Source organism: Schistocerca nitens, chromosome 1, assembly GCF_023898315.1.
Source record: "Schistocerca nitens isolate TAMUIC-IGC-003100 chromosome 1, iqSchNite1.1, whole genome shotgun sequence".
Lineage (NCBI taxonomy): Eukaryota > Metazoa > Arthropoda > Insecta > Orthoptera > Acrididae > Schistocerca > Schistocerca nitens.
Genome location: NC_064614.1, coordinates 1,144,716,438 through 1,144,736,392, shown reverse-complemented (window position 1 = coordinate 1,144,736,392; position 19,955 = coordinate 1,144,716,438). Strand labels below are relative to the sequence as shown.

General features: G+C 39.5%; 1 protein-coding gene across 1 annotated transcript in view; it reads left to right on the top strand.

The window, feature by feature from the left end:
* The window catches only part of LOC126199686 (protein dopey-1 homolog), a 376,916-nt gene that overhangs the window by 166,475 nt on the left and 190,486 nt on the right, over positions 1 to 19,955 (top strand). The window contains exons 14-16 of the mRNA XM_049936615.1: positions 2,642 to 3,638; positions 9,640 to 10,071; positions 10,144 to 10,347. Coding sequence (XP_049792572.1) covers positions 2,642 to 3,638; positions 9,640 to 10,071; positions 10,144 to 10,347 — 1,633 coding nt within the window. The remainder of the gene's footprint in view (positions 1 to 2,641; positions 3,639 to 9,639; positions 10,072 to 10,143; positions 10,348 to 19,955) is intronic.

Genomic DNA, 19,955 nt, shown 5'->3' with positions numbered 1-19,955 from the left:
ATGCTCTACATCCTCGGTGAAGATCGGATTTCAGAATTTAGTGAGCAGCCCTTTTCGTTTAGCGTGTCGTCTATCTGCAAGTGTATCCATTCTGTGTGTAGCATTACTGAATTCATGGCAGTGTTAGTATAGTTATCAAACTCAGTGTCAGTGTCTGAGACACCCAGCATCTCCACCTTACTATGTCATTTAGAATTGAGTGTCAGTTACAATAAAAAGTTCGTAAACAAAAACAAATATGTCATGCTGACAGCATCTTTATTGAGAAAACAAGAAAGTGCATACAGAGCTGTACTGTGTGCCTCAGCAGCCTGTGCTCCTGTTTGCACAAATATAGAATATTCTGTTAAATTCCAATATTCCATGATTAAATAAGTCCCAAAATGCTCCAGAAATACAAATTATAAATGATAAATTATTGTACAAGGCTGGAATTGAACTGGTGGTATGCATTTCATGAGCCAACAGTTGCCAAGGGAAAAATCTGTTAGCACATACATTCTGTTATATCAATAGTTTCACGTGCAATACATATATAAGGGCAAGTTACCATGCCCTTCAATAACCCACTGGGCCCCAACCTCTGCTAATTTCAAGTTGCCGGCGCTCATACCTCACCTGTCATTCAACATCTTTGCCTCTGTACTTCAGCCTCGACTGACATCTCTTCTCAAACTCTTTGCCTTTACATATGTCAGCTTGTGTCTGTATATGTGCGATGGATATATATGTATGTGTGTGTGTGTGTGTGTGTGTGCGCGTGCGCGCGCACGTACGGAGTGTATACCTGTCCCTTTTTCCCCCTAAGGTAAGTCTTTCTGCTCCCGGGATTGGAATGACTCCTTACCCTCTCCCTTAAAACCCACATCCTTTCGTCTTTCCCTCTCCTTCCCTCTTTCCTGATGAAGGAATCGTTGGTTGCGAAAGCTTGAATTTTGTGTGTGTGTATTTGTGTTTGTTAGTGTTTCTATCAACATACCAACGCTTTCGTTTGGTAAGTTACATCATCTTTGTTTTTAGATATATTTTTCGCACGTGGAATGTTTCCGTATATATATATATATATATATATATATATAAAGATGATGTAACTTACCAAACGAAAGCGTTGGTATGTTGATAGACACACAAACACACACACAAAATTCAAGCTTTCACAACCAACGGTTGCTTCATCAGGAATGAGGGAAGGAGAGGGAAAGACGAAAGGATGTGGGTTTTAAGGGAGAGGGTGAGGAGTCATTCCAATCCCAGGAGCGGAAAGACTTACCTTAGGGGAAAAAAGGACAGGTATACACTCACGCGCACACACACACATATCCATCCACACATATACAGACACAAGCTGACATATGTAAAGGCAAAGAGTTTGAGAAGAGATGTCAGTCGAGGCTCTCTGCCCAAACTCTTTGCCTTTGAATATGTCTGCTTGTGTCTGTATATGTGTGGATGGATATGTGTGTGTGCGCGCGAGTGTATACCTGTCCTTTTTTCCCCCTAAGGTAAGTCTTTCCGCTCCCAGGATTGGAATGACTCCTTACCCTCTCCCTTAAAACCCACATCCTTTCGTCTTTCCCTCTCCTTCCCTCTTTCCTGATGAAGCAACCATTAGTTGCGAAAGCTTGAATTTTGTGTGTGTGTTTGTGTGTCTATCAATATGCCAGCAATTGCGTTACAAACTTGCAGTGCAAAGAGTGCCTTCTGAAGAAGTATTGAAATTAAGCTAAACTGGCCTCTTCTTCAACATGCCTCTTTAGATAATAACCATTGATTTTTTTCAAGCAGTGTAACAAGTGAGAAAATGCTGAAAGGGTACTGATTATTGTTAATTCCCTTGTGTTTAGATGTAAAACGCTATGAAACTGAGATTAAAATTTCAATAGAGTAGTATGAAAAGCTGAATAGCAGAAAATTAATGTTAACTTCCTGGCATTTTAAACTAGTATTAAGTTTTATAATGTGCATTGGCCGTAAGCAAATAGGTTATTCTGTGTTTTCCAAGTGTCTCTTGACATTTTTTTAAATTTCTTTAATACTGTTCTGACAGTACTAGGGTGTATCAAAAGTAAATATGTTTGATTCATATTTCCACTGGTTATATTTTCTTCTTCAGGACACTTGCTTTCTCTCATCAACTTATTATTGTATTCCTGTGACATTATAAAACCCCTAATGATTAACCAGAAGAAAAACTGAAATTATTCCTTCTGGGGCATGGTACCAGCAACATCAAATGTCCTGTAGAGATTTTAGTGCAAATTATTAAACTCACAATGTACTAATTTCTATACATTTTACTCACCCTCCTCTCTCACGGTATTTGTCAAAATGTAGAACAAGGATCGGAAATTCGTTTCCACAAGGAATTATCTTGTGAAATACATGTTCACAAGTCCTTACACTTCCCAAGGTTGAGGTTACTTTGCGGTGTCATCTTTCTCATTTAGGCTACAACATTGAAGGGGATAGAAAACAAATGAAAACTGGTATCGCAATGGAATGAAATTTCATTCTCGTATTCATTGTAAAGCACACCCACATATTTCACATAATATCCAGAAATTTTTGTTGTACATTTTAAGTGATTATTCCTTTGCAGCACTGTAATAACTTGTGCCATATATGTGATTTAATGTTGCAGGTGTCTGCTGAAAATGCTAGACCAGTTACAGCAAAGTGAGAGTTGCCCTTTACGGCTACAGGCCCAGACATGGCTACTTCATTCGTTGGTTCGTGGTGATGTTGCTCGCTTAATAGATCCTCTTCTGCTGATGCTATTGGATCCAGCCACAGCTCGTGTTAGTGTACTGCATGTCAGTGTCAAAGAGCGTGACCGTCCACAGAACCTGTCGTCTACTGATATGCCTCGAGTGTATGCCATAAGCTCCATTGATGGCCACATTATCTATCATGTGTCAAGTACTTCTGCTCCCAGACATGGTGATGCTTTTGCAAGAAGAGTTTATACAATGACAACACTGGCAGCTGGTGGTAATGGAAAATGCCACATCACAGACAAAGATTCTTGTACGAAACTTCCAGATGTGTTGCAAGCACCTTCTCCTTCCAGCTGTCGAAATATATCGTTATTTGTGAATCCGTTTGCTGCATCTGCTAGCAGCAATACAAACTCAAATGATTCTGCTACTGAGGAAGACTCTACTGCTACTTCACACAGTAAAACACCGGAGGCATCAAGTTACCCTGGTGAATTGCCTAGGTTTGGTCGCTCTTGGAAGTTAAGAAGTGGGCGGGGGAGAAATAAATTGGCTGCTTTTGGCAATGCTTCCACAATTGCAATTCACAAAAAGAGCAAGAGTGCTGAATTTCTACAGTCTGACATTCTGCCAAATGGAACTTACAGGAAACTTGGCAGTGGGAGCCAAACTAGTCTCAGTTGTGGGGACGAAGAAGAAAATTCTTCTGATAGTAATTTATCAGAAAGTTGTGAGGATAGCACTGGTGTTGTTAGAAGATGGTCACTTGGAGAGGATGTACTAGCAGACTTTGATGATTCAGTTGCCGAAAATAGCTGTCTTGAAATGGGGAAGGAAGTAACAACCAGCAAGGAGATAGTTGAACAAATATTGTATGAAGTATTGGATAAAGTTGTCAGCAGTTTTGAAGAAAAAGATCAGGTATGATATATGGTGTTTCTCTAAAGATTTAGCATGCTATGATTGCAGTGTCTTCATTTATCTATTTTATGCATCCATTTCCGTAAAAATGTGATAGCATGAAGTGTGCAACAGAAGAAACTTTTTTCACAATATGAATGAGACCTAAAATATAAAAGAATGCTAATTTTAATAACACCACAGAGAGATAATTGGACCACTTGTGTCAACACACATAAGGTCCTAACTCCCACCGGTCTCTAATGATCTCAACATTATAGTGATAGATGTGGTCAGTGCCCCACATTTGCTGTTAATTAAAGTTTATTACATTTAACGATTACAGGAGACTTGCACTTTAGTGTAACATTTGCAAACTGATAATAAATGGAGTAGATGCACAAGTTGTAGGAATGTAACTAGAGTTCACTGCAATAATTTATTTTCACAAAATGTGATACTGAACCTTGGCTAGTGAATTTCAGTTACCCTTTACGAAACAGTTAATTTTGTTTTGTCATTGTGATTAAAAGAAGGAATACAAAATAAGATCATGATATTGATTAAATCTTCCAGAATAACTTTGCAACATTTTTTTTATTGTTGCTGTGAGACCAGTAGAGGATTGACATTGGCAGGTGAACAATGGTGGGAACACTCAAGTGCATGTCATTTCCATTTAATGATGTTTTGGAGGCATGGTTGTTGTTCAGTGTCCATGGTGCACCTTGGAGGAAAGCACTCTGTGTAAGTGGTAGTGGGATGTGCGTTTCCACTGTGCCCTAGGGCTGTGTGTGGATAGGCATCTACCAGCTATGACTCGAACAAGGAGTCATAGCACTTAACCCAAGTACTGAGTGACCATTCAAAAGCTGTTCTGAAGTGCATTGCAGTCTCATCCCTTGAACAAGCTCTCTTTTAACCTCCTGCAGAATTTTGTATGGTTGCGTTCGTACCCCGGACTGGCCAGCTCAGGTTCTTTACAAATTGAATTATTTTACAAGATACACAGTTCTCCTGTAGTGCCCACTTTCCCCATATTACACTGGCTCATGTATGTACGAAGAAAGTTTTTTCTGATAGTACCCAATGTTTATTGTTTTAATTTCTCCAACATCTCCATTTGAAGTGTCCGTTTGTCAGCTCTGTCGTTGAGAAGCATCTTTATTCTGCATCTACCTCTGGTCCCAATTGGGACATAAAATATGTAAAATAGAGCCGTGGAAGGGGGAGGGAGGGGGGGGGGGATTTGATTGAAGTCTTTCTCTGTCTATGATTCGAATCTTCAGATAGTTAGGCCCCTGCATCTGAGGTTGCCTGGGTGTCTCATCTGTCTCATTCATTACAATGTTAAAGATCATTAAAAACTGACCTTCCGTTTCCGTAACTTCTTCTACACTCTCAGTTACTTGTGGAGAATAATCTCTACACATTTCTACAATTATCGTGTGCCCAGTTATAGACAGTATGAACAAGTTGTGTTGAACAGATAAAATTCAAACTAAGGCAAAAATTTTAAAAAATCTGTATTACAGTTGTGATTTGTTTCTATTTACAAGTTTAAAATATCTGGCCTCGGTCTTTAATGTGGGTCTTGTAGAATAAAGTTTAGTATCAGAATTATCTCTTATTACATTACCAGAAGTACAATTCCCAGTGCAAGTGTAAAAGGCTTGCTAAATAAAGTACTTGATTTCCTATGCTGTTTAGATAGTCAAATCCTGTTTTGAAACTCCAGCAAACTTGCACAAGAATTTTTTGATGTACCATAAAAGATAAATTTGGGGGTAACTGCAAATCTTTCAGCGAGATAAAAGTGCATTTATTTTCATACATATAATGACCCTTAGACATGTAGATTCCTTCCTTGCAGTGAGAGATATTTCAGTTATTTACATAATTCTTTATATCAATAAGATACGCTAAGTCTGCTGCCCATCTGCCATCACTTAGTGCTGTGCTTCTCAGTTCATTTCCAAAAGTAGGGTGATTTCCTACCAAACTGCAGAGAAGCACTAAGAACTTTGTGTTTACTAATCCACCATACAGCACGTCATGTTACGCTACAATGAATATGTTTTCATTAACTTTACTCATCACTTCAAAAATGTGATAACTGTAGGTTATATATTCTGTGCATCTCCTATCTAAGTTTTCCTCAATTACCTGCATTTCTGAGTCAGCACCTCACTGAAGTTAAGTCTGTTACATCTGTGCTGCCATTAAATGTTAGTGAATAAGCAACAAAATTGTGACCCCTTTGCGTCATGTGTTTTTCCAGTTATATGCCTATTTGTGAATCCTCTAAGAAACAGTTTACTTGGAAAAGTGAACTCTCTCAAATCATCTTACTGCTTCTCCTGTTGAGCCCTCAGTGATGGTGCACATATAGCTTTTGAGCAGGTTACTGAAAGAGATCTGAGTGAGTGCTAATTGTCTCAGTGGTATGTACTTCATTGTTATCTGGTAGCAATGCTGCATTGGATGCATGTTTGTCAAAGTAAGTGATCTAAAAATTACTTCCGTGAAACTCTTCTGATAGTTAGAGTTTATTCCTGCAGAAAAGGTAGACTATTTGTGTATGAATGCTCTGTGCTTCAAATTTACATCTTGTTACACTTTGCTCTTGTTATTGGCACACAAAGCATCAATCCAATTTTCCAGTGAACAAAAACTATTCTTCACAATAAAGTGATATTGGTAATAGGCTACTCACGGTAGTTTCCCTTGCTCTTTTCACATTCGCTACAAAGTAGAAGACTGTTAACGGCAAGAATCATTACTACTCAATGTGCTCAGGCCACAAGGTCACATGTTATATATTAAGCTACCTAGTGGGAAATTTATCAGGTGCATCAGACCAGCAGGTGACCTCAGAAGCTCACAGATGCCCATGCTCTGTTGGATGGAGTTCACAAAGCCTGCTCCAGATATTCTTTTCCCTCTTCAGATGTTGATAACTAGCATAGAACTGGAGTAAAATTAAGATTATAGTCACTGTTGATCATTTGGACATACTATAAGAGGCAGTCAAACGAAAACAAGAGATACAATGTAATGGACATTGTATGGGCATGGTGATGCACGTAGGTGTGTGTATAGATATAGATGTGTCATCTGTTGGGAGCCAGGAAGGAACAGAATGAACATTCACGACTGTGCAATTTGTCTGTTGCACGTGCTTTACATGAGGAGGGCAATGAGTTGTGTGTGCATCTGACTTAACTATGCAGGCCGGGAAAGAGGAACAGCACTGTGTAGTGCAGTGGAATGAGGGTCAGGAAGTGAAATTCAGTAACTTCCTGCCCAAATATATGCTATATATGGCGAATGTAGTATGTCACATGCACGTGTGCGTGCTTGAAATAAATGATATCCAGGAGATCAGGTGTCATTGAAAGACAGCAGTCAGCCAGGACAGGCTCATTAATGTCATTACCCCTTCTGTCATTGCAGCGGTGAATACTGCTGTCAGAACTTAACGACGGTGGACGATGGAAGGCATTTGAGTCATGCTGAGCACCAGTAGTGGTACTGCTCACGTCTTCATGACAGTCCTGGAAAATCTAAGCCAAGTAGATTCCCCACAGTCTTATGGAGGAGCAAAAGTTGAACAGAATGTCAACGTCACTGCAGCACCTGGAGTGGTATCAAAATGGAGAATATCATGTTGAGCTGGAGACCAAGTGTCAGGGCCAAAAATGGAAGGACATGGATTTACCCCCACCAAAAAAATCCAAAGCCGTGAATGTCAGCTCTGGGAAAGTCCTGATGACCTTTTTCTTCTACTGCTAGGGCCCACTGCGCATTGACTTTCTGGACCACAGAACCACAATTAACCCACAGCAGTAGGCGAACACTTTGCAAAATTTGAAGTGCACCATCAAGTCCAAACGCCCTGGAATGTTGATGGCAGCAGCATTCTGTTATAGGATAATGCCTCTCCACATGTTGTCAGGGTTGTTTTGACTATGCTGCAGATGTTTTACTGGGAAGCCCTTACATATCCCCTGTACAGTCCCAATCTCTCCCCAGGCTATTTCCATATGTTTGGGGCCCTGAAGGACATTTCATGGCCACTGATTTGCTTTGGATGAAGAGGTGCATGGCTGGGTTCAAACATGGTTCCACAGGCAACCACAAATATTTTTCCATGAAGGCTTGACTGTCTTATCTTACAGTAGGATAAATTTGTTAACAGCTATGGCAATTACTTTTGAAATAGTGAACAGTTTTTCCATGTGACTTGTTTTCATTTGATAGCCCCTGATATATGTTTGTGTAGCAGTTCTTCCCATCTCGTTAGAAAAAATTACATGTCTTCTTGTTCCATAATAAAAATTTTCAAACTTCACTTACAAGTTTTTCGCCTTGTGGTTACAGTCCAGAAAAAATGCCCTGCTCGGAATTCTCCTATTTATTTTTAGCTGATTAAAATAGGATCTTTGTATCTGAAACATGAAATCCATTAACAGTTATTGTCTCTGTAATCCAATCACAAGATTTAATTCAAGAACCAGTTCCACATTCATCTTACCAGGAAATATTTTCAGTAAGTTCATATTTTATTTTAGACATTTCTGGTTGAGTACTCATACAAATTCCAGAGCAGAAGATGTGGTCTGATTAAAAGGAATGAAGGAACTTAAAGAAACGAAACAGATTTTGAAGTTTATCAAAGTTATTGTTCTCATAGAAAAAGAATTGAATGTAACTAATGTTTAGGAAAGGACACCTAATATTCATGTAATATAATGATATCTTGTGTAACAGTGATGCTTCAATTCACATTTTCACACAGTTTTCATTATTTTACTTTTCAAGAAATGTAAAACGACGGTCGCTTCTTTATCATAATCTTTTGATGTGCTTATGATGCTGGGGAAGTATGCTTGTAACGAAAGGAGAAAAGTGTACAGGACTGGAATCTTTTATTTCTGCCATGTTTTTAAATGTTGAGACGTATTCCGATTTTACTCTTTTAACCCTAGGACTCACTCTGCTAAAATTTCCTTAGTACTCCATCTGGGGTCATACATGACCCCAATCAATATATAATTGACTGTGTGTACTAATCATTCAGAGAACAACGTACTGTCGTTTAATACTGTTTGTTTACATTTTATTTATTATTTAGACACATTTCACAGCTTTTTTAACAGGTATGTACGTAGTAGAATTAAATTACATATGACAGAGTAATTACATATCAGAAGTTACAATATTACTCTAAGTCATAATTTGTTTCACTCATAAATGTTTCACAATGGCTTGAAATTTACAGAAAATGTGTGAACAACTCAACAGGAAACATAATTCTAACCCGATCCCTGCTTACCGGTACTGCACTTTCATCTTCTCCACTGTCATCATTTTCAGCAAGAATATCATTTTCTTCTAATTCATGTAAACAAATTTCATCACTTTGGTCTACCTGTGTCTTCGGCGTCACTACCTCCTGAATCACTACTGCTACAAAATAAGTCTTCCGTAGGTTGTTCTACACTATAGCCAGGAGCAAAACGTATTCCATCCATGCTGAAATTACACTGCAACAACAAACGTACAAACGAACGTCCCGTTTGAGGTTAGTTCTGAGTAACACCTGAATAACACCTGAATTCAGTGTTACCAACTCAAAATACCTAAGAAATAGATTGTTAGTTGATAATCTATACATTCTATGAATGTTACATATAATCTATCTGGGGTCATAATTGACCCCAACAGTAGTTTTTTGTTAATTATTGACTTAAATGTTGCGTCAAGCGCTCTAAAAATTTTTGTGAGAGAACTACAATACTGTGTGGTAAAAGTCATAAAATTCTGGATTTTTACAAGAAATAGAAATATTATTTTATCCATAGTAAAGATGATTGGGGTCACCTATGACCCCAGAGTGAGTCCTAGGGTTAATGCGATGTCAGTAATTCTCATAACTCTTCATCATAAGTATAAACAGAAATTCCTGTAATACAGTGATTTTTGCAGTAAAGAATCAAAATAATATTTTTTCATACAGGATTCAGAAGAAAAGCAGAGTCTTGCCAGCAAAGTTCCAAGCACTACTTTGCGAGTTCATCAGTTACATTCTCATATGCTCTTATATTGTGCTGTTTATGACTCAAATCGGACATTATATGCACTGAGTACATTGAGGAACATACTATTGACCAACTCCAGGATGTTTCTGTGTGCAACTGCGACAACAGGGCTAGCAAATGTTGCACGTGGATCTGGACTGATGATGTTGTTAGCAAGACACCGTAAATCTGTATTTGGAAGAAATTTTCATGGAGAAATACCATCTGGTGGTGGAGAATTTGGTGCTGCATATAGAAGCAGCATGTATTTGGAAGTTCTGTTGCTGGTTTGCCTTTATTTTGCAAGAAGCTACTATCCCAATTTAGGAGAAATGCGACTGACACAGGAGGAGATATCTGGAAATCGCAAGGTATTTTTGTGTGATTATTTCACCTTATCTGTATAGTATAACTCCTCATGCTAATTTGATTGTTGTTTGTAGGTCCAGCTAGCTAGTACTGAACTCCTTACGATCATCTGCTATGAACTGATTTTGATTGTAAGAGACAGTGGAAGAGGTTTCGCTAGCTACATAGCAGATTTGATGGCCCGATGTAAAGTTCAGAAAATTGCGTTGCACTGTATATTGTCAAGCGTGCACTGCATGAAAGTCCATGACATCAGTAAAGAAGACAGCCCTCTTAAGGTTTGTTAAAAAATTGTTAGATGTTATTTTTATTTGATGGGGTAGTTCTGATCTTACTTTTCCACATTTGTTTCATTTTCTTGCTAAGCACTGCACAAACATTCAGATGGCAGACTTGATGGGCTATTAGAAAATAAGTTTACTGTGCAATTTGTGGTGCATAAAAACTGACAGTGTCAGTCGTTCTTACATTGTTCTTCAGTTACGAAACATTCATGAAATAATGATTCACATGTATGACTGTTTTTGAACACTTAACTGAAAGTTCGTTAGTTCTCATGTAGTAATAGTACACAGGAGAAAATATTGAGTGAGTAAACATTTCTAAAATGGTAAAGCAGTAAGCTGTGGAAATAAAAAGCCAGTCACCTGAATATACTAAATTCAAAAGGGTTAATCATGAAGGAAACCATTGTATAAGTTCATGAGGCATTGAGACTTTCTGTGTTAACAGTGAAGATATAGGACATCTCAAATTTAATCAACCTGTGGGCCTCTCTGTGACCAGCAAATACATCACAGTCCTTCAGTATGATGCATATATGCAGCTACAACACAATGCAGGCACACTTTTTAGTTACATTCACAGAGGAAGAGACATTGCTTGTCAATGGAAAGAGCTATTTACTTAAATGCTAGTGAAGGAGCAGATTGTCCATGAGTCAAATTTGGGAATTAATTTGTAAAATAATCAAAGAAGTAGATGTCATTGTTATTGTGTGATGGAGCTCTGCATGATAGTTTATTATGTGCAAGCCTTTTCATATCTGTGTAGCTACTGCAACCTTCAAAACTTGAATTTGCTAATTGTATTCAAGCCTTGGTTTGCCTCTTCAAAGTTTCTTCCAGTCACACTTCTTTCCAATACCAAATTTATAATTAGTGATGCCTCATGAGGTGTCCTATCAATTGATTACTTAAATCAAGTTGTGCCATAACTTCTTTTCTCCCCAATTTGATATAGTGCATTCTCATTAGTTACTTGATATACCAGTCTAATCTTCAACATTCTTCTACAGCACCACATTTCAAAAGCTTCTAGCTTCTTCTTGTCTGAATTGCTTACCAAACACATTTCACTTCCAAACAATGCTACACTGCGTACAAATACTTCCAGAAAATACTTATTAACACTTAAATTTATATTCAACATTAACAAATTTCAAACAGTGGAAAGTTCACAATGGAACAATAACAATGTTTTGAAAGGAATCAATTGCTGCTCACCATATAGGGGAGACATTTAGTTGCAGACTGGCACAATAGAAAGATTACTACACATTTTAGCTTTCGACAAAAAGGCCTTCTTCTGAAGTAGAAAAACACGCACACATTCACACAAGCACAACTCCACAAACACCTGACAACTGTCTCTGGCTGCTGTGGCATGAGTACAGACAGAGCAACCAGGGACGGTGGCCATGTGTGTGAGAGTTGTGCTTGTATTAACAAATTTCTATTTTATCTCTTGATATTTGCAGTCTACAGTTTATATCCTCCTTTCTTTGGCCATTGTCAGCCATTTTGCTGCCCAAATAGCAAAAATCATCCACTACTTTTAGTGTATCATTTCTTAATCTAATTTGTTCAGCCTCACATGTGGTTTTAATTAGACCGCTTTTTTTCAAGACGCTATCCATTCAATTCAACTGTTCTTCCAAGTCCTTTATCATATCTGAGAGAATTACAGTGTCATTGCCAAACCTCAAAGTTTTTACATCTTCTCCCTGACGTTTAATTCCCTTTCCAAAGCTTTCCTTGGTTTCATTTATTGCTCGCTCAGTGTACAGATTGAATAACACCAAGGAGAGGCTACAACCCTGTCTTACACGTTCAGTTTGGTGTTTTTGTACGAGTTGTTCAAATTTTAGATAACTTTTCGCCCTTTTTTTTTTACTCCTGCTGCTTTCAGAATTTCAAAGCTTTGCCTAAATGTTCACATGCTATAAACATAGATTTGTCTTTCTGAAGTCTTATCTTCTAACATAAACTGTATAGTTGGTATTGCCTCATGTGTTCCTACATTTCTTCAGAACTCACACTGATAGTCCCTGATATCAGCTCTTCCAGTTTTTCCATTCTTCTGTAAATAAGCTACATTTTGATACATTGCCTGATGACAAAAGAGAGAGGTGAAGCACCCAGAACACGTGGTCGGATGTTATTGTAACTTTGTACATGTACACTGTATGATCAAAAGTATCTGGACACCCCCAAAAACATAAGTTTTTTGTATTAGGTGCATTGTGCTGTAACCTCAGTAGTCATTAAATATTGTGAGAGAGCAGAATGGGGCACTCTGCAGAACTCGCAGACTTCGAACGTGGTCAGATGATTGGGTGTCACTCGTATCATACGTTTGTACGTGAGATTTCCACACCCCTAAACATCCCTAGGTCCACTGTTTCCAATGTGATAATGAAGTGGACACGTATAGTACAAAAGTGTACAGGCCGACCTCATCTGTTGACTGACAGAGTCCGCTGACAGTTGAAGAGAGTCATAATGTATAATAGCGAGCATCTATCCAGACCATCACACAGGTATTCCAAACTGCATCAGGATCCACTGCAAGTTCTGTGACAGTTAGGCAGGAGGTGAGAAAACTTGGATTTCGTGGTCGAGCAGCTGCTCATAGCCACACATCACATCGGTAAATGCCAAACGACCCCTCAGTTTGTGTAAGGAGCATAAACATTGGACAATTGAACCGTGGACAAACATTGTGTGGAGTGACGAATCACGGTACACATTTTGGCGATCTGATTGCGGGGTATGGGTATGGCGAATGTCCGGTGAACATCATCTGCCAGCGTGTGTAGTGCCAACAGTAAAATTTGGAGGCGGTGGTGTTATTGTGTGGTTGTGTTTTGTCATGGAGGGGGCTTGCACCCCTTGTTGTTTTGCATGGCACAATCACAGCACTGGCCCACACTGTTGTTTTAAGCACCTTCTTGCTTCCCACTGTTGAAGAGCAATCCGGGGATCTTTCAACATGATTGAGCACTTGTTCATAATGCACAGCCCATGGCGGAGTTACATGACATTAACATCCCTGTAATGAACTGGCCTGCACAGAGTCCTGACCTGAATCCTATAGAACACTTTTGGGATGTTTTGGAACGCCAACTTCGTGCCAGGCCTCACCGACCGAAATTGATACCTCTCCTCAGTGCAGCACTCCGCAAAGAATGGGCTGCCATTTACCAAGAAACCTTCCAGCATCTGATTGAATGTATACCTGTGAGAGTGGAAGCTGTCATCAAGGCTAAAGGTGGACCAACACCAAATTGAATTCCAGCATTACCGATGGAGGACGCCACGAAATTGTAAGTCATGTTCATCCAGGTCTCTGGATACTTTTGATCACCTAGTGTTCAAATCATTGAGTGGATATATAAATGATTGTAGTTGCAGATCTCTGTGTCAGGTAGAATGACCATTAATGTTGTTTATGTTTAGTGTTGCTACCAGGCCTGGAAGGGTAAATAAGCAGTGCGATTGCTATGAAGGATACAGAGATATCACATACTCACGTGTGACAGCATTAAATGCTTGACAAGAGTTTGAAAGGGCCTTCTTATAGTCTCCATTTGGCTGAGAGGTCAAACAATGTCATATCCAGGTTTATGGGCCATTTGGATGTGACAGTGGCACTATAGTAGAAACACGTGAGGACATGGATATGTTTTGTCAAGGTCCTAGTTGATCACATTTAATTATGACAAGGAAGGTTCACTGAATTGTGCACCAAGCACATTGTAGCCCTTCACATCTACATCTGCCATCTGAAAATAAGTAATGGAATGCCTGCAACATTCTGTTATCATCCCACACAGTTGGTCACAGACTAGCAGCAGTCAGACTGGGGAATTACTGTCTAGTGCATAGGCTCCTTTTAACCCCCCACTACAAACGGCTTTGTTTAGAATAGTGTTGTGACTGGGAAGCATGGACTGCTAATTGAATGGTTTCATTATGTGTCCAATAATAAATTGCAGTTACGCAGTACTCCAGATGAACATTGGTGGTAAGAATGGCGGACACCCTGGAGAGAGAGAGGTCCTATTCTTATTATGTTTTGAAAAGTTACAGTGGTGTTATTGCTGACCTCATAGTGTAGAAGAGTCATTGACTATGGCTTCAGGTCATGGCTGGTAGTGACTGAGGGAACTCTGATGGCACAGCGATAAGTCGCAGTTGTCGTATGTCCTCATGTGTTGCCTTACACGTGACAGTATTGTGGTGCCATTTTTCAACAGGATAAGTCTCATCCACACTTGAAACACAAATCTATGAACTGTTTGCTTGATGTTGAAGTACTTCGTACCATGTACCGTATTTACTCGAGTCTAAGCCGCACTCGAATCTAAGCCGCACCCAAAAAATGAGACTCAAAATCAAGGAAAAAAAATTTTCCCGAATCTAAGCCGCATCTGAAATTTGAGACTCGAAATTCAAGGGAGAGAGAAGTTTTAGGCCGCACCTCCAAATCGAAACAAAGTTGGTCCATTGTAATATGAGACACAATTTAGGTCGAATGAATGACGATACAGCTACAGTAGTTTGGTTCGAGTCGTAAGCTTAGCAGTTAAGCTTTACCAGGTAGCCATTGCTATGCGTCAGGCGCTCCATCCGTATTTATATGGGAACCCTTCCTTTTTCACGTGCTTCGTCTGGTTTAAATCAATTGCTTATTTTTCTTTGATCTGATAAGTGTGGTTCTCTTTGTTATAGGTGTTTACGTCACTCTAAGCTAATAATGCATTATTGTACTGTGTCATGCATTGTTTGTCGCATTCTGTTAATGTGTGTTTACGACCTGTCGCCAGTCACGGCATGGCTTCTTTTGTGCGCGCTACCGCCGCTTACAATAAAGGAAGACAGGAATTGTCTCATTAGCGAAACAATGGAAAGAGACTGCTATTTGTTGTTACTTACACTGCTGCTTTCTTTGATAATGATCAACAAGAACCAAATAATAGACTGCGTATGATAGATGATGTTCTGACCGAGAGTTTTGCGAAAATTTTTCGCCATTTGAAAATCTTTGCAGACGCCTCTTTTGTTCATTACATTCTGCACAGAAATTAGAGTCGTCTTAGACTTAAAAATCTAGTCTATTGCTGTGCTTCATTTCTGACTGTATCGCTATTAGGCATAAGAATAATACGAATATAAACATGACATGATATGTATATTCTTCCGTGTCTGCTGTTGTCTCACACTAGTTTCGTAGTTTATTAGGCAGACAGGATTTAAATGAGATAGCAGCAAACACGAAAGAGTACATGGCAAAATGTTTATATTGGTATTATTCTTATGGTGAAGAGAATAGCCTACTGCATGTGATTCACAATTCATAAAAGTTCCTATTAGCAACCATCTCTTCTCACAGGTAGGAAGAAATTCAGAACGTAGAGTTGGCGATATTGACAAACATCCCAAACAGTCTTGCCAGTCGGATTTTCATAGTACATCGAAATGCTGCTACATTCCAAGATGAACAATACGGAATTTGTATTTACTTCGTTGGATAATGTATGAAAATGCAGTGGTCGAAACTCGGTGCGGAGAAAAAAAGCTCATCTTCCACCTTTTTTTTAGTTTATTTACTGACTCAGAGGTTTTGGCGCCAGTATTTATCGTTGTGCCTGCAAAGCATGCCTGTGTAGCGCTACATATATTCAACGGCAGAAGTTAGTTGTGGCGGCACCTACCAATATTTTTCAGAACTTCCACTTACTTTGCACTCGATTCTAAGCCGCAGGCGGTTTTTTGGATTACAAAAACCGGAAAAAAAGTGCAGCTTAGATTCGAGTAAATGCGGTAGCCCCAAAGGCCCCTAGAGCTGTCTCCGATGTGTGAGACCAGTCCAGGTGCTAGCTCAGTCTCATTTCAGGGTATCAAGGACCAATTACAACAGTTGTGGGGCAGCTTGTTCCTGGAGGGAATACAATGGCTTTATGACACCTTTCACAACTGAAACATTGCATGCATCTAGGTCACAGGGGGTGCAGCCTCATACTGCTAAGTGAGCGCATACAGGAAAGTTCTTTGTAAGTTTTGTAATCACTGAAATAATATTGCATACCCTCTCAATCCATGAAGCTTCATTTCATTTTCTTCTCACCTGTGAGGTTCTTCACTTTTTTGTCATATGGCATAAATGAGGAAGCACCCAAAGCCTGAAAGTAAAGGTTATGCTGTTTATATTGTTTGAGTATTAATGCGTGATTATTTAATTTGTTTGCTGAAATCCTTCTTGGAGATGGGGCAGTTATTAACAGCTAGTGGTTTTTTGACTGTCATACGGAGAGTAATGCTCAAACCTACACTCCAAATTACCTCAAAGAAAAACACCACACCCGACTTACACCTTTCTCTTGTATCCCCTGATGAATGAAAACCTGCAGGTAATGGAGACAAAGTGTCAGGAATTTGATTTTGCAGAAATAATGAGCAAGTGAGTCCACTATGCAACATCTGACTTTTCATGAAAGATTCATTAGGGTTCAGTTAGTGATAAATACAATCATATTATTACCTCCCTGTAGATATTGGAATTTTGAGACTGACCGAACCCCACGCAAGACTTTTTTGATTAGTTCCGTGGTAGACTTAGTAACGTGTATTATCATTCTTCTTAATAATGGTAGTGAAGGGAAAATACATAACCTTTATTATTGGGAAAAATAAATGCATCTTTCATGCTTACTTCATTGTCTGCATCATTTATATTTGTAGATTCACTACCTATGGGATAAACAGTAACTTAATATTCACCTCATAACCCCTGAACGTAAAACCACTAGTTATCTCTCTTATTATTTTGACAAAAACTTAAAATTCCGAATATACATGGGCAACTTCAAACTAACTGCTTATATCTGTTTCTGCTCTGATAGTTAAATGTTCAGCAACTAGAGAGCATCTGGTACTACATTTGTAGCCTGGCTGTCGTGTTTTGGTTTAGGCGGTTGTCACTAGGTATCATCTTTACTGTATGCAGCTTTGGATACTCGACAACAAAACACATACTTCAGACTCTCTTATGTATTGTTGTTTAGGCAATGCTTTTTTTTTTTTTTTTTTTTTTTTTTCTTTTTTTTTTTTTCTCAAAGGGGGGGGGGGGGGCTGAAAGCGATGATATTTTGTCAGTTGAATGACAAGTGATCACCAGTGGTACAGCGGTGAGATAAATACATCCACTGTATACCAGCAAGCCCCTCCAAGATCTATGTTCACAGAAAGCCATTGTGAAATGTGTGGTTAGACTTTATTGCTACACAGAAACTGAAAAATGACTTCAAGTGTCAGGATATTTTAGTCAAAGTCCAGTGCATGAGTATACTCAGGATTTTATTACTGGTGATCTTCAAAATTTATAACTCATTATTTTGAGCTTTAAAAGCTGTCTTTATATGTCTGTATGTAATGTAATTCATTATAGGATGTGTTTTGTAAATAAAAAAAAATGTTTTTTGAACATAATATTGGAGGGAAAAAAATTAAGTTAAGGGGTTAAATTACTCTGACTATCAAGTCCCTCACAATGTTCGCGAACTTCAATAAGCCTCTTCTGATGCTCAGATACCCTTGTTTACCAAAAAACACAGTCTCTCTCTCTCTCTCTCTCTCTCTCTCTCTCTCTCTCTCTCTCTCTCTCTTACTCTCTTAATGATTAATGGAAAATCTCATATAAAGATGTGAAACAAATACTAACAATGAGATAGAGGGGCTGACCAGTACTTACCTCAGCTCAGTACAGCTGATAGATACACAAAACAGAACAGAAAATTTATGTATCCTAGCTTTCAGAACTTTGTTCCTTCATCAGGGAGGAGAGAGGGGAAAAAAGAGGAAGAAGGGAAAGTGGATTCAGTTACTCACAACCCAGGTTATGAAGCAACAGGGGAAAGGTAAACAGGGAGGGTAGCAAAGATGGAGGCATAGGTGTCAGAGGCAAGCCAAAGATATTCTACTGTAAGTACTGTACCAGCTTCAAACCAAAGAGGATGCATACAGAAGTAAAGAGGTATATAGTATAAAGATAAACACAACTATGTAGGATGAAAAGATGCGTGAATGGCTAAAGAGGAAAGGGAAAGAGGAGAAGACTGAAGAGTAAATGGGAGTGAGGTTGGTTAACGTAGGTTCAGTCCAGGGGGATGGCGGGATGAAAGGATGTGTTGGAGTGCAAGTTACCGTCTCTGCAGTTCCGAGGGACTGGTGTTGGGTGGGAGAAGCCAAATGGCATGTACTGCTGGGTAGAGAAGGTGGTCTGGAAATATTGTAGGGTTTGACAAGGATGCTACGGAGGTTAGGGGGGCGACTTAAGGCAACTGACTTAAGGCAACTCTGGGTGGTGTGGGGAGAATTTCCAGACCACCTTCTCTACCCAGCGGTTCCTACTTCTGTAACCGACCCCGCTGCAAAACCTGCCCCATGAATCCTCCCACAACCACCTACTCCAGCCCCGCTACTGGTAAATCGGACACAATTCAAGGCAGGGCCACATGTGAAACAACACATGTCATTTATCAGCTGACATGCCTGCACTGTACAGCCTTTTACATGGGTATGATGACAACTAAGCTGGCTGATCGTATGAACGGGCACAGACGAACTGTCCGCCTAGGAGTTGTCCAATACCCAGTAGCTGAGCATGCCCTCCAGCATAATTCTAGGGACGTAGGAACCTGCTACGCCATACGTGCCATTTGGCTTCTCCTACCGAACACCAGTCCCTCGGAACTGCGGAGACGGGAACTTGCACTCCAAAAAATCCTTTCATCCCGCCATCCCCCTGGACTGAATCTACGTTAACCAACCTCACTCCCATTTACTCTTCAGTCTTCTCCTCTTTCCCTTTCCTCTTTAGCCATTCACGCATGTTTTCATCCTACATAGTTGTGTTAATCTTTATACTATATACCTCTTTACTTCTGTATGCATCCTCTTTGGTTTGAAGCTGGCACAGTACGTACAGTAGAATATCTTTGTCTTCCCTCTTGACACCCATCTCTCCATTTTTGCTACCCTCCCTGTTTACCTTTTCCCTGTTGCTTCATAACCTCGATGGTAAATGGAGAACTTGGAATGTGGATGTAGAAGATAACCAAAGGCTGCAATATTGCAGAGCCAGGTGGCACAAGGTACTGCTCCCAGGAGGCAGACACAAGTTACCACCAACTTCCCAAATGACCTGTGATGGCAGGACATACCAGATATTAAGCTGGTGATAACAGATTTTTTTATTTCATTTAAGTTATATTAGAGTGATAATATTATGTCTATGAATTTTAATTATGACTAGGCAGTGGCAAAATTAATGCTTCAGTAGACAAGTTGTCCAGCAGTAGATACTTAATGCTACCCATAGACCTTGCCATTTGTGGGGAGGCTTGCGTGCCTCAGCTATACAGATAGCTGTACCGTAGGTGCAATCACAACGGAGGGGTATCTGTTGAGAGGCCAGACAAACGTGTGGTTCCTGAAGAGGGGCAGCAGCCTTTTCAGTAGTTGCAGGGCCAACAGTCTGAATGATTGACTGATCTGACCTTGTAACACTAACCAAAACGGCCTTGCTGTGCTGGTACTGCGAA